Source organism: Arvicola amphibius, chromosome 9, assembly GCF_903992535.2.
Source record: "Arvicola amphibius chromosome 9, mArvAmp1.2, whole genome shotgun sequence".
Classification (NCBI taxonomy): domain Eukaryota; kingdom Metazoa; phylum Chordata; class Mammalia; order Rodentia; family Cricetidae; genus Arvicola; species Arvicola amphibius.
The window spans coordinates 92,944,660-92,959,717 of NC_052055.2; the positions used below are offsets into that span (position 1 = coordinate 92,944,660).

At 43.5% G+C, this 15,058-nt stretch overlaps 1 protein-coding gene across 1 annotated transcript in view; it reads right to left on the bottom strand.

The window, feature by feature from the left end:
* Mgat4a (alpha-1,3-mannosyl-glycoprotein 4-beta-N-acetylglucosaminyltransferase A) overlaps positions 1 to 11,730 on the bottom strand; it is a 91,409-nt gene extending 79,679 nt beyond the window's left edge. The window contains exons 1-2 of the mRNA XM_038342655.1: positions 11,677 to 11,730; positions 6,887 to 7,211 (exon numbers count right to left, since the gene is read on the bottom strand). Coding sequence (XP_038198583.1) covers positions 6,887 to 7,007 — 121 coding nt within the window. The 5' untranslated portion in view covers positions 7,008 to 7,211; positions 11,677 to 11,730. The remainder of the gene's footprint in view (positions 1 to 6,886; positions 7,212 to 11,676) is intronic.
* Between the last annotated feature and the right edge of the window lie 3,328 nt (positions 11,731 to 15,058).

Genomic DNA, 15,058 nt, shown 5'->3' on the forward strand with positions numbered 1-15,058 from the left:
CACACTGGTACAAGTAATGGGTGTATGAGGAGGGGAGGAGAACAAAGGAAGAAAAATCAAGGCTGAATGCCTACTAAATTTATTGAAAAACAACCTACGTATCCAGGGGGTTCAAAGAAACACAAACCCCAAATTCATACCATGTGAAAATGATAGAAAGTTAAGCAACAACAACAAAAACCACCTAGGGAGCATCTAGAGAAAATGACGTTACCACCCATGATGAGCTCCAATAAGATCCATAGCCAGCTTCCTTGGCAAAAATAACAGAAACAGAAGGCATTTAAACACACACACACACACACACACACACACAAAGCCAGGGGCTGGAGAGATGGCTCAGAGATTAAGAGTATTTGCTGCTCTTGCAGAGGACAGGCTTTTGGTTCCCAGTACCAACATGGCAACTCACAAATGTCTCTATAAACCAATTTCAGAGGCTCTGACGCCCTCTCTTCTGGCCTCAGGCAAGCACATGGTGCACATGCATAAATTCAGGCAAACACTCATACACACAAAATAAAAATAAATGAATAAATGAAGTGCACATACTCTTGCAATGGACTTAAATTTAGTTCCCAGCACCCAGGTCAGGCTGCTCACAACCATCCGTAACTCCAGTTCCAGGGGATCTGAAGCCCTCTTCTGGCCTCTGTGGGCACCCACACTTAAGGACACACACCCACACATGGACATACACACACAGATTTCTTAATTTAAAATATATATGATATATACATATAATTTAAAAATGAAAGTCAAATAAAAGTACTCCAAAATAAACAAAAACAGAATCCATTACTAACCATCCCATCTTACAAGAAACTGCAAAGGGCATCCTTCAATCTGACAAAAGTGACTTCAAAAGCTTAACTCAAACAACCCACAAGGAACACCAGTAATTATCCAACTATAGCAGACACTATAAATCTATTTTTTCTTTTTTATTAACTGATTTTAATGTAAGTATATAAAAATAATAGACATAATGTATTGCTGAGTCTATAAGATTGGGAAATGCATGAATAATTGCCAACAACAGCACAAGGGAGGTAAGTGGTAATAAAACTTCCACAGACCAAAGAAGTAATGACAGATGGTAAAAATATAATTATAACAATATATAATGGCAGATGTGAGATCGTAATTACAGCACGTTGTTGAGTTTGGAACATTAATACATGTAAATATGTATAACAATAACACCAGGAAAAAAAGCATAAAAGGAAACAGAGGTATAGCATTTAATCTTAATTGTGCACATGTGGTGCGAGACAGGAGCGAGCACATATGTGGAGCTCAGAGAACAACTGTGTGGAGCTGGTTCTCTCCTCGCACCTCTATTCAGGTTCCAGGATGGAATTCAGCCCACCAGGCAGTGGCAAAGCCTTTTGACTCACTGAGCCATCTGAGCAGCTGTATGGGATTAGAATTAAGATAACTCAGTCTAAAGCTGACTTTGATATGCTAAAACAAAAAACATTAAAAATACCTCAAAATGGTGAAAACATATTTTTTCCTTTTTATTGTTTTTATCGAGCTATATATTTTTCTCCGCCCCCTCACTTCCTTCCTCTCTCCCCTTATACCCTCTCCTATGGTCCCCATGCCCCCAGTTTTCTCAGGAGATCTTGTCTTTTTCTACTTCCCATGTAGATTAGATCCATGTATGTCTCTCTTAGGATCCTCTTTGTTGTCTAGGTTCTCTGGGATTATGAATTGTAGGTTTGTTTTTCTTTCTTCGTTCGAGGGGCATTTAGGTTGTTTCCAGATTCTGGCTATGACAAATAATGCTGCTATGAACATAAATTGAGCAACTGTCCTTGTGGCACGATTGAGCATCATTTGGATATACACCCAAAAGTGGTATTACTGGGTCTTGAGGTAGGTTGCTTCCTAATTTTCTGAGAAATCACCAAACTGAATTCCAAAGCAGCTTGCACTTGTACCAGCTTGCATTCCTACCAGCAATGCAGGAGTGTTCCCTTTATCCCACATCCTCTCAGCGTTTTTTATCTTGGCCATTCTTACAGGTGTAAGATGGAATCTCAGAGTTGAAAATACCATAAATTAATTGTAAATGTTACATTCGAATTTTATTAAGGCAGCGGTAACACAGAGCCGGGGCTACACAGAGAAAAAAAATCTGAGAAAAGTAGAGGGAAAAAAAGACATGAAATATGAAAGACAAAAAGCCAACAAACCTAAGTACATCACAATAAACATTATATATGAATGGACCAACAAATAAAAAAGTCATTGAAATGAATGAAAAATCTAATCACGCCGGGAGGTGATGGTGCACGCCTTTAATCCCAGCACTCGGGAGGCAGAGGCAGGCGGATCTCTGTGAGTTCGAGACCAGCCTGGTCTACAAGAGCTAGCTCCAGGACAGGCTCTAAAGCTGCAGAGAAATCCTGTCTCGAAAAACCAAAAAAAAAAAAAAAAAAAATCTAATCACATGCTGTCTTCAGGAAGACTGTAGCTTCAAAAACATACCCAGACAATAAAACAATGAAATAACAACGTATAATGGTAGCCAGGCCTTAATCCTAGCACTTGAGAGGCAGTGGCAGGTAGATTTCTGAGTCTGAAGTCTGCCTGGTCTACAGAGCAAGTTCTAGGACAGCCAGGGCTACACAGAGAAACCCTGTCTTGAAAAACAAAAAAACAAACAAAAAAGATGTATACAGACTCAGCCACTTTGACAGCTGACATTCCTTAAATGAGTGAATGGAGTCACATGACCCAGAAATCCTGGCAATTCTGCTTTTCAACAGATCCCCAAAAGAAAGAAAAACACAGTCTGGAGAGATGGCTCAGAGGTTAAGAGCACTGGCCAATCTTCCGAAGGTCCTGAGTTCAATTCCCAGCAACCACATGGTGGCTCACAATCATCTGTAATGAGATCTGGTGCCCTCTTCTGGCTTGCAGGCATACAAGGAGGCTGAACACTGTACACTGTACACAATAAATAAAAAAAAAAGAAGAAAGAAAGAAGAAAGAAGAAAGAAGAAAGAAGAAAGAAAGAAAGAAAGAAAGAAAGAAAGAAAGAAAGAAAGAAAGAAAGAAAGAAAGAAAAACACAAAACAAGTTCATGAGTGCTTACAGCTTTATAACCAAGAACCAGAAGGTACAGAAAACCCAACATCCATCAACGGGAAAACACAAATTTGGTGCATCCATATAAAGACATCATTAGAGACTGATAAGGTGGCTCAGTGGGTAAAGGGTTTGCCCTGAAAGCCTGGGGACCTGAGTTTGGATCCCCAAAACCCACATAAAAGCCAGGTATGGTAACACTGCCTAAAACATTGGAGATAAAGAGACAGGTGGATCCCTGAGACTTTCTGGCCAGCCGATCAAGCCAAACAGGTTCAGTTAAGGACTCTGACTCAAAAAATAAGGTAAAAAGGACTGTTTAGAGTATTGCTGCACATCCAGAGAATCAGAATTACATTCCTAGCACCCATGTGAGTAACTCCAGCTTCCAAGGAGCTAATGTCCTCTTCCAGCCCCAACAGTCACAGGCTTCATGCGTACATATACACAGAGACACATAAATAAAAATTTAAAAAAACATGTGGAAATTAATAGCTGAAGATACAAACATCAAAATATGCCCTACACATGCACCTATACACATAGGTACACAGACACCATTCATCTGAAGAAAGAAATGAAGGACTGATCTATGTCACATCACAGCTGGACTGTGAGAGCATGCTAATAGAAACACAACACTCACAAAAGACCACACATTACACAATTCCAGTATGAAGAAGGTCTGATCACGGATATCTGTAGACAGAAAGTAGATCAGTGATACCCTAGGGCAGGGAAGAGAGGTACTGTGATAGCTAAAGAATTCGAACCCATGGCCTCATGCATAGTGGGCAAATCCTCCATCACTCAGCACTCCACCCCAGCAGGGTAATGGATGTAAGTGTCAGAGTGTAGACACTCTCTCCCCTTAAAAAATGAATTATTTGCAAATCGATGAACTGTTTAGTATGTAAACTATAACTCAATAAGGCTGTTTTAAATTTTTCCATACACATTCTTGCTGAAGCAATCACTTGAGCAGACAATGTGTTTTAGAGACATGACATGTGGCCCTGAGTCAGGCACATGGACACAGAATCACCCCATGCAGAGATCCATGATGTATTCCTGTTTCTGTAGTGTGTTTGACCATGCAGAAAGTTCAATAGCATCCTACTCACACCAGCACATGACACACTGAATTGTTCTGATCCCATTCTCCCAAACCCGCCTACAACTTTTCCCAGCCTGACCATTCCAGGTACCTGGAATTCTCTCTCATTTTTATGCGGGAATCCAGTATGCCCTGATGAACTGGCTCTCTGCCCTGAATCACAGCTTCCTCACTATGCCTGTTTCCTGAGCTAGCTAGCTCTGATTCTCCAAGTAGTGAATGCAGATCATAGCAAACAAGCACCCCCTAAGAAGCTGTACACTGTGTTTTCCAGTGGCTCCTTGAGCCAGCCTCAGAACCCGTGTGCCGGTCAAAAACAAGCTTCTCCTAATTACAAAGCACACGTGCTCTATTTCAGAATTCACCCCTGCACCTGACACAGTCACGGCCTGGCCTGGCCTCTGCCTCCACTGTTCCAGGGAGCAGACCTAATGGCTACGGACATAAACGCCAACCACAAGTCTACTACAGAATGAACGCATGGCATTGACTAGTGTCTCAAGCACTCTGCTTCGATTTCTCCAACTACAGAAAAGAGGCAGTAATGTTCCTGAGGATTATGAGGATTAAGTGACTAATATACATGGAACAGGACAGGCACCATTATTGCCTGTATCTCCTCTGACAATTCCATATTTGTTGGCATTCATCTTCGCTGCCAGTCCTCATGTAAAGCCATGGGGGCTCTCCTCATTCTCAAGGCTTGTAATAGAGCACTAGGCACAAGACAAGAATACAGAAGGAACCATACATACAGGTATATGTAAAGGGCGACAGAAAAAAAATACGCTCCCGTAGGTCCAGCAGTGTTAAAGATATTAGAAATCACTTTCAAAACACAAGATGGAATATGTGGAACCGGGTCTGCCCTGGAAAATCCAGGCTGTCTCACTGTCAGAACTCTCTAGAAAGAATCCAATCTCAACAGTTAAGAGTGGTTACATAAACGACAGCAATCAGCACAGGGGATTTTACACAAGCCAACAGAAGGCCTGGGCTAACCCCTGCGCCTGAACTACACACAGAGCAGAAAAACAACATGGGGAAGACTGCAGAGAGCAACAGCCAAGAGAACTGACCTTGTGCACAACCCTGCACAGGGAAGGCACCTCTACCTTTCCAGCTCCTCTCTCCATGCTAAAGATAATCATATACTCACAAGTCATAACTGATGGAGCTTTAAGAAAGAAAACTAGTAATGCTGCTAATACCTAAGAAATGATATCAAAAGCAGAACGAGTCTATAACAAGACACAGTGGGAAGAGTTGAGTTTCTGTATTATTCAAACTCTGAATAGGTAACTTTCCTGATAAGAAAAAAAAAAACACTAAGTACTTTTGTTATAGTGAATTTTCTTAATAGAGAGTCATTTGTTTTATTTATGTCAAGAACAATCATCACTTTGACTCAAGAGTCTTCCTAATTAAGTCCTCTCATTAGGCGCAATCAAAAATAGAAACAATGCCAGAGAGCCGGCTTGGGGCATGAGGGTGCCTGCCCTCAAACCTAATGACCTGAGTTCAATACCTAGGACCCACAGCAGAAGGAGTGAGCCAACTCCTGAAAGCTGTCTCTGACATACAAATTACACCAAGGTGGCTCACATACAAAATTAATAACTAATAAAATGTATTTTTTTATTTTAAGCTGAAACCTAAAAGTATACACCAAGAACTTGCCTTTAGCAAATTTTTCACCTATATTTCCCCAGTGCCTCCTAAATTAGAACCCAACTCAGAAAAAAATAAAAAATAGGAAAGAATGTTAGACTCACCCATGGCATAAAAGCATGTGCTTCTCATGTCCATTTCTTACTGCACACAAACACATGCACAGAACTACAAGTCAAATGTGTTTTAATGTGTATATGTCCAGAGGAACATGTATCACTAACAAGGGTCTATGGATACAAATGTATAACAGAAAAAAAATTAGTCATAAAACATTCTTTTCAATTGTCTTCACAGGCCAGAAAGTTCTTCAACAGAAGCTTTCAAATACACCAGGTGATAAAGACGGGAGGGTTCTAACAATAAATATGCAGTCGCTCCAACACTTCTGATCCTCCTTCCTACCTTCAAAAATCTCTTAAATCAATGTCAGAGAGCAAAAAAAATGGCAAAAATCAATTGTCACCCCTTGACATAATTCTAAAACACAGATAGCAGTTCTAGAGTCTAAACACATTTATCATCTATGAGACTCTTACTATTCCAATCAGAATTTCTCCTCCTTGCCTTCTTATGCCAAAGGAGCAATGTGTCAAGGCATGTATTAACTACACTGCACTAAATCAGCATCTTAACTAGTATGCACATTTCTTGAAAGTCTTGATCATGCCCTTATAAGTGTTTTTATACAATACTCAATATATCAACGCATATCAAACATTTGGTATGAGTCGTTTTTAAAAAGGCAAAAAAGTCTGTTATTCAACTTGGCTTTCCAAAGTGTGGTTCTAAAGACACCGAAAACAAACTAATTGGAGTGAGGAAGCCTGCCCTCTCTCTCTCCAATACTGTTTCACTGTTGCGTCAAAAGAAGCCACCAGAAGAAAGAACACAACATGCAGGTTTAGGCTACTTTGCTGAAGCGTTTCCCCTCGCTCACCGGGTTAGCACAGAGCACTCTGTGCCCGAGCACCGTCCCGGGCACCTCCTCCTTACCTTTCCCATTCTGCCATGTGGTATACCAGGACAGAGTAAGGAGCGAGGTGACAAATGCTAACACCGTGGCCACAGTTCCATTTCGGAGCCTCATCTCATTTCCACCATCACACCGGTTCATACGCTTGGGACAACAGCAAGACCAGCCTCTCCTCAGCCACAAGTCAACAGAATCCAGAACACCTGGTGCTAGTGCAAAAGCAGCAACTGATGGATGAGTCGCATTTCAGATGCCGGGCAGAGGTGTCGTCGGCAGCAACGCAGTGGGCAAAGCTCGTCCGGATTGTCTTTGCAGGCTGAGGGCTTCTTCTTTTTCTTCTTCTTTCTGTCAGGTAGAGAAGAGAAAGAAAAACTTGCTAAATAACGCAAAGGGAGGTTTCTCCATTTATTATTCAGCAGAAGCAGCAGACTTTTATCAAGGCCACAGTGGATATGTGGAGAGCACCCCATCTAAAAACTATCCATTTCTTATAGCACAATTGTAAGGAAAATTCCAAGAATTCCAAGGAAAAAGGCTTCAAAACTTTATTCAATCCTGGCTGGTTCTGTCCATGAAAAAGACAAAAAAAGTTATGGCTACTCATTAAAAGGGAGAAGTTATAGGGTGCAGAGATTCCTGAAGAGACCTCTTTAGCAACTGAGCCTCGAGCTTCATTCCCATTATTATTCTGCTGCACAATAACAAGCAATGATTTAAAAAATAAAAACAGAAGGTACAACTATAATGAGTAGAAAAGTCAAATGACCTGGATTCCCGATCCAGCTGACATTACTTACGTGCCCCCACCCCATCCACATGCATGTAGTGTGACTCTTTTCATCCGTACTTCCAAGTTTCATCTGTGAAATAAGGTCCTGGCTCCCCCATATTACATAAATCACAAAAAGTTTGCAGTTACCAATGCTATTTATCCTCATCTTTTTTTGGGGGGGGGGTGGATTTATCAAGACAAGGTTTCTCTGTGTAACAGCTCTGATTGTCCTGGATCTCACTTTGTGGACCAGTTGGCCTCGAACCCAGAGATCCGTCTGCCTCTGCCTCCTGAGTGCATATCCTCATCTTATGTTTTAAAGAGGAAGCTGGAAATATTTATGCATGCGGAAGAGGTGGCAGTCCAGCCCACACTCTCTCAGCAATGGCCCATCCCATCACGTTGGGAAGATCATTACTCATCTAAATTTCTGAAGAACTGGAAAGAAATAGGGTTGTTAAACATACTTAAGCATAATGCCCAGAACAAAATAGGTTTTCAACAAGTATCAACTGTATCAAAAAGAAAAACAAGCCAACAAATGCAGCCAGCCACTGTGCTGTCCACTCTACGCATAACTGGTCGCATCCCCTAGGAGCATGTCAGGCCATCTGAGATGTGCGCTGATTTCTAGTGGCATCCATGGGGCAGCACCAAAAGATGTTCTTGGTGATATGCTAAATGACCCTTGCTGGGGGGTAAGTGAATGCACCCCCCAAAACAACCTAGGAACCCTCTCATGAGACAACCTTCTGGGTGGAAGGACACGTCTGATTAAAGCAGCCATTTGCAGGCAATTCACAAACTACCACCTCAGCTATTTCTCAGCACAACAAATCACTGGAAATCTCTACTAGCCAAGAAAGACCACAGGGATAATGACAAAGATTGACGGTGTTGATAGCCGCTGGAATTCACTGGCTTCTTCCTTCATTCTGGGCCCATTACGTGGCTTAAACCTTCACTAAGTCCTCACGGGGCAAGCAGTGCAAACCCTGTTTTACACACAAGGAAAAAACCCATTTTGAATAACTTCTAAGTTCTTTTTTTTTCTTTTTTCTTTTTTTTCGAGACAGGGTTTCTCCGTGTAAAACTCTGTCCTGGTACTCACACTGTAGACCAGGCTGGCCTCAAACTCAGAGATCTACCTGCCTCTGCATCCTGAGTGTTGCGATTAAAGGTGTGTGCCACCACGGTCCAGCTAAATTCAAGCTATCTGCCACTTTCTGTCCCACAGACTGAGCATTTACACCACAGCAGGGTAGGGAGTCTCCAGGATGCTCTACAGCTCAAATGGAACGGGAGAGCTTTCTGAGTGTTAACTTGGTTCAACAGAAAATACAAATTAAAAAAAAAAAATGTTTTCTACTCTATAGGTAGCACAAATCTGTTACAGTATAAATCGCAAAATGCACAGAAAATTTCACAGTCCAAGCATGCAACTTTAAACAAGTTTCCCACTTCCTGTAGCCTTTGGCTAATCCCTTGCTCCTGAGTCCCCAACAAAGCATGCCTGTTAGTCTCTCTGGCCAGTGGCTCTAATTTCCACATAACATTCTAGATATACTGCATTCCACTGCATCGCCTCCTGTGAGTGCCAGAGCACGGGGTGTTCCAAAGAGGTTCTCCAAGTTACCCTTGCTAAAGCCAAATGTATTCGTCTCCCATGGTTAACCTAACTTTATCACAACCATACCCATGCTGACTGCTTACAATCAAAATCCTCATGGGAAAAAAAAAGCCAATAATTTTAAATTCCACAAAGTACCTAATCTATTAACTCAATAAAACGTTCAATAATGACTTCTGATTATAAAAACAAGGCAGTATCTCAGTAAAGTGTATAACTTGTAATTTTAAGTCTGGTATGACATTATACAAACATGTTTTTCATTTTCTGTACATATATAATGTAGCCATATTTTGCTTCTGAAAGGATTCTGTTCTAGAAAAAAATCTAGTAATTAGAAAATATTCAGCTGACATAACTCATGAAACAGAGACATGCAAAATCAAAAATGATAGCTTAAAAGATTTTATTAAGCCAGGAGGTGGTGGCACACACCTTTCAAGAGGCAGAGGTAGGCCACCCTGAGTTTGAGGCCAGGCTGGTCTATAGCGTGAGTTCCAGGAAGGACAGTCAAGGCTACACAGGGAAACCCTGTCTCAAAAAAACCCACCCGACCGCCCCCCCCCAAAAAAAGGTTTTGTTAAATACAAATGAAGCCTATATAAATGTATAAAAACAGGTAGACAAAATGAATTCTAACACCAAAGTGTACTATAGGTAGACCACCCATAACACCTAAAAAGCACATGGACTATTAAATAAATGGACCTAAGAAGTTAGTAAACTCTCGTTGGGAGATGATACTTAGAATGAATTTTACTAATACGTTCTGACATCTCACAAGAAAAAACGAGTATTTTACTCCACAGGAAAGCAGCTATACATTTGAAATCAGGGTTCCCAAACTAAGCTTCACCTTCACCGTGAGGCACAAGTGAATGAAATCTCCAGAGGGGAGCAAACAGAACAAGCCTGGAGCCCTTAAAACACCCCAGGCAGCTGTGCAGCTGGCTCATTAGACACAGGTGACCTACATTTGCATCAGCAGCCACATATGTGAACACCTAAATATCACCATCACCTTAGAACTGTCCCAATCACTTAACACAGCTTGAGCTTTAAACAAAAAGGTAACGGCTACAGTTACTACTCGCCATTCCTTCATCCTCCCAAAGACATGTGCAACTTTCAACTCCAGACCTCAGAACAAGAAATGTTTTATTCCAAGATTTAACAATCTTTCATCTTAAAAAGAGGGGGGAAAAAACAGCGATGTAAGAATTAAGTTTTTAAAGTGTTCTCTGAAATATCCCATATGTTCCATGGATGAGAACACTTTGCTTAACATTTGGCATATTCCTTAATCAGCATCCCACAGACAAAACAGAGGTGCCTGAAAGAATAAATGGCACGATTCATGACACCCCGGATCAATGAACACCATGACGTAAGCCTGCACAACTTTATAAACCACAATCATGAAAAACGCATGCCTTTTCCACTTACAGGGCATAAATATTTCTTTTATACAGCTTACATAATGTCATCGTCAGTTAGGGGTTAAAGGAACCTATGTCACCATAACCTGTTAGTAAAACTATTCTTTAAGCATTTGGAAGAGAAAGGAGTCTAAACCACAAAGTGCGTGTTACTTGATTCTAAATATAGTTTTTTTTTTTTTGCATTCAAGTGAACAACTATATCATTCTTTATCTCTTATCAAATAATTTGCCGGGCAGTAAAAGCACAACAGCAAAATAGATGGCAGGCACGAAGAAGATAGCATAGTATCTACTGCTATTTCCTAATTCCGAATGTAAGCCATGAACGCGCTCCCGGGATCGCAAGGCTTCGAGAAATAAAAGCGGGCGCGGGAAGCGTACAGCTGCCAACACTTAACGCCATGCTTTCCAGATATCACCTGGCACACCTGGCGAGCTCCGAGACCCCACCTGGGGGTGCATGGGGTCGGGGGGGAGAGGGGTCCCACTCGCCGTCTCCTTGAGATGGAGGAAACCCAGGCCTGGGAGGAGGCGGGGGCTCGCTTCTCTGGTACCTCAGGCAAATCTTCGTCCCCCGCCGGCAAGCGGCCCCCGCCCTACCTGCCCCACAGCGGCGCCACCACCAGTCCTCCAGCCCTCCAGTCCTCCAGCCGTGGGGTCCTGCCCGCAACTCTTGTCCCCGCTGCACACGCACACTCCACTGCACTTTACCCCTCTGAAGTCCCGGAGCTCCGGCGCCGCACGAGGCTCCAGGCCGGCCACCCGGAGGGAGAGCGGAACCGAGGGGCGGCTGCGGCGGCGACGATGCGCTGAGGGCGCCCGGCCCGCGCCCCGTTCAGAGGCCCCGTGTGCGCAACCAGACGCCGGCCTCGGGACGCACCAGCTCCGCCGCCAGCAGGTGGGACCTCCGCGGACCCTGCCGCGTCCTGACTGTCCGCCCCCAGCCCGGAGCCCCGCGCTCCTCACCTGCCGTGAGCCAGGGCGCTTCTGCCGCGGCCGCCGGCAACGCTGCTGGAGCCGCCTCCGCCGCCGCCGCCGCCGGCCGCGCGCCCCGCCCTCGACAGGGCCCGCCCCCGCCAGTCCCCGCCCCAGTCCCCGCCAGCCATTGGCCGCCACGGCCCCAAGCGAGCCGCCTCCGCTGCCATTGGCCCTCCGGCCTGTCACTTAGAGACGCAATCGAGCAGCCTATATATTTCTCCCCAGCTCTTTTCCCCTGCATCAGTGTCGCGGCCCGGGCTGGAGTGCAGCCGCCACATCTGGCCTGCACCTTCTGGTCTTAGTGCATGCAGCCCCAGTAGTCAACAAAGGCCCCAGTGAGCCCTGGGCTCGCAACCTGGCGACCGTGGCCTTTCCACCTAGCTCTGGGTTCCATCTCCTAGGCGGTCCAGGCGCGGTGACAGGTGCTGGCTCTAATCCAACCACAGTTTCTAAGGCCCACCATTCCAAACATCTCACTGTCAGCCCCAATGAAGAGCATCGCTATCCCCATTTCCCAGGAGGAGGCAGAGATGCGGGGAGGACGAACTGGAGCAAATAGAAACAAGAAATATGACTAGGATTTAAATACACTATTCAGTGCTAATGTCCCTGATTTTTCCACTATGCGGTGCCTTCCCTTCTCTCTTGAGCACATGTCTTATCACCATTTCTTAAAGTTTAAGGTTGGCCTCAAACCCAAATAGATGAACATCTGAAGAAAGCTTGAGTGAGTAGCCTGTCCATTTGGGACCGCTAATAATTAACTAACCTTTTGCACATAATCTTTTAGATATTTACCCTATACCAAGCCAGGTAAGTGTTAAGATCTTTAATTGCATCTTATCATATGTTAATTCCCATTTCTCATGTCCGAGCTCAAAGGTTAAAGTGTTTGCCCATGGTTACACAGCTGATAAGATAAAGGATGTGTTATCCTTACTGTCTCCATAATCCTCCCACCCACCCTGCAAACATTTACAAGATACCAAAGGACCACAGAACAAGGAGACAGCCTTGTTCTGGCCAAACCCTGGGGTAATAAACAGACTCTTATCAGAATACAGTAATTCAAAAATGGAGAACTCTAATATTTTAGACGTCAGAGGGAGGGAATTTTGTTTAAGAAGAAAGAAAATCTCTTTATTTTTGTCTTAAAATTAGTCATTAATAATTAGCTAATATATTTGTAGTTTCTTATCAAATCTTCTGTAGCAAGATTTCTTCTCTCCATCATTCCTGAACTGTTTTAAAGATTCAAAAAGAGACTCCCTCTTCTCCAGGCTCCACACCAGTTTAGAGGAAGTTCACAGAATCACTGTGGACACAGCCGGAGCCTGAGGGAAATGATACCCAGTGGCAACTTGGCTCTCTACTTGGGGGAAAATGGAGCAAAATTCTCTGTCTGCTGTGACAGAAACACTGCTCTTTAGCCACCCAGCAAGAGACCTCATGGTAGATACAAGCAAGAAAGATGGAGCCCATACCAGATGCAATGTCTGAAACACGGTTGGGTTGAATTACTAAAATTCTTTTGTAAACATAGACAACCCAGATCTTGCTATCCAGGGCTCTGAATAACAAATCAGCCCGCCGCTTCCTGCAGAGGAAGAAATGATTGCCATTTGACAAGAAAGAAAGCAGTATTTTGTAGGATCATCTAAAAGACTGAGCAGCACAACCAGCCATTCTCCTGATATCCCTGCTTTATGTACAGCCAAACTTGGGAATTTGGCAGATATGAATATTTTAGGCAACTAACAATGATTAGGTCAGAATCTCCTTGATTCCAGACCCTTCTAGCACTCCGTATCTCCACTTGCATCTTCAGCGTTGGCAAGCTCTATGATGACTGGATGAATATTAAGACACGTTTCCGCTATCCTTATTTTTTTCCTTCTTGGTAAATGAAGGAAATAAAAGTATTCGCAGCAGAGACAAATGTCAGATGAGAAAGGGAAACGGGAAAGATGTGTTGTGGTTACGGAGTTGTACATTCAGGAAGACTATATATATTCAGACAACCTCCCTGGACTCTGGTTAGTGGAGAAACAGCAGAAGCCAACAGAAGCAACACAACGTCCACCCTTTGAGGACCTTTTCTAATTGTTTTGTACATTTATTTCGTGCGGTCACGTGTGCACCACAGTACCGCACAGCACTCATGTAGAGGACAGAGGTCTACTTGCAGAGACCGGGTTACTGGGAACTAGGCATTGAACTCAGGAGGTCAGGCTTGGCAGCAGGTGCCTTTAATGGCTCGACCATAAAAAGCCCAAGAGGTGTGTGTGTGTGTGTGTGCCTTCTTTCATACTGCCCTTCTAGCAGAATAAGAACCATTTTTCTAAGAAAGTGTGGAGAATATGCCATGATTAAATGTGTCTCAAACTAGTCACATTATTTCAGAGGAAAGTACAGCTTTTCTAAAAGTTGAACTAAGACATGGGAATAGTGAGGAATATGCCTCCTAGGTGTGAGTTAGAACCCATGATTGAGTCAACTCTATTTTGCAGCATTCACGATCTTGAATTTCCAGCTAGGTCCAACTGCTTGGCATCACTTGAATATTCACTCCTAAGTAACAAAAGTTTGATTGCTAGTGCACGAAGGGAGAGAGGATGCAAAGCAAATACCCACCCTGGGTTCTGCTTCTTGGAAAATGATTAGCTGGGTTTGAAAGATCGCTTTAATTGCTAAGGCATGGTGGCCCATATCTATAATCCAAGCACTCAGGAGGTTGAGACGGGAGGATTACAAATTCAGGCCAGCATCGGTTACACAGCAAGTTTGAGACCAGCTTGACCTATGCGAGACTCTATCTCAACAAAACAAATCAGTCAAAACAGAAGAACCCCCACCACGACCTGTGGAATTAACAATCAAAGGCAGTTAGTCCGATCCTGAGTCTGATCAACTTCTGGCTTGTTTTTTCTTCTAATCTCTTCATAGTGACTGTCCCTCTCTCTCGCTGCCTTTTCATAACTTTTCTAGTTCCGCGGTTTCTCCTTTGCCGTCACACTATCAGTAAACTTGGAGCCAAGAAATTCAGCCTGTAACTTCAACATTCTATAGTCCAAGGGTTCTCAACGTTGTCCCTCACAGTGTAGTAACCCCCAACCATAAAATTATTTTCGTTGCTACTTCACAACTTTGCTACTGTTGCGAATCTTAATGTAAACATCTGGTTTTCTGATGGTCTTAGGCGACCCCTATGGAAAGGCCATTCAACTCCCAAAGTGGGTCTCGACCCACAGGTTGAGAATTGCTGCTGCCGTAGTCTGTCCCTGACAAAGCTGCTGAGCCGTGCATGGCTGTTCTTTACAAAAATGTTCACTCTCCCACTAGTCATCCGTCTGTCCCCCGCTCCCTCACC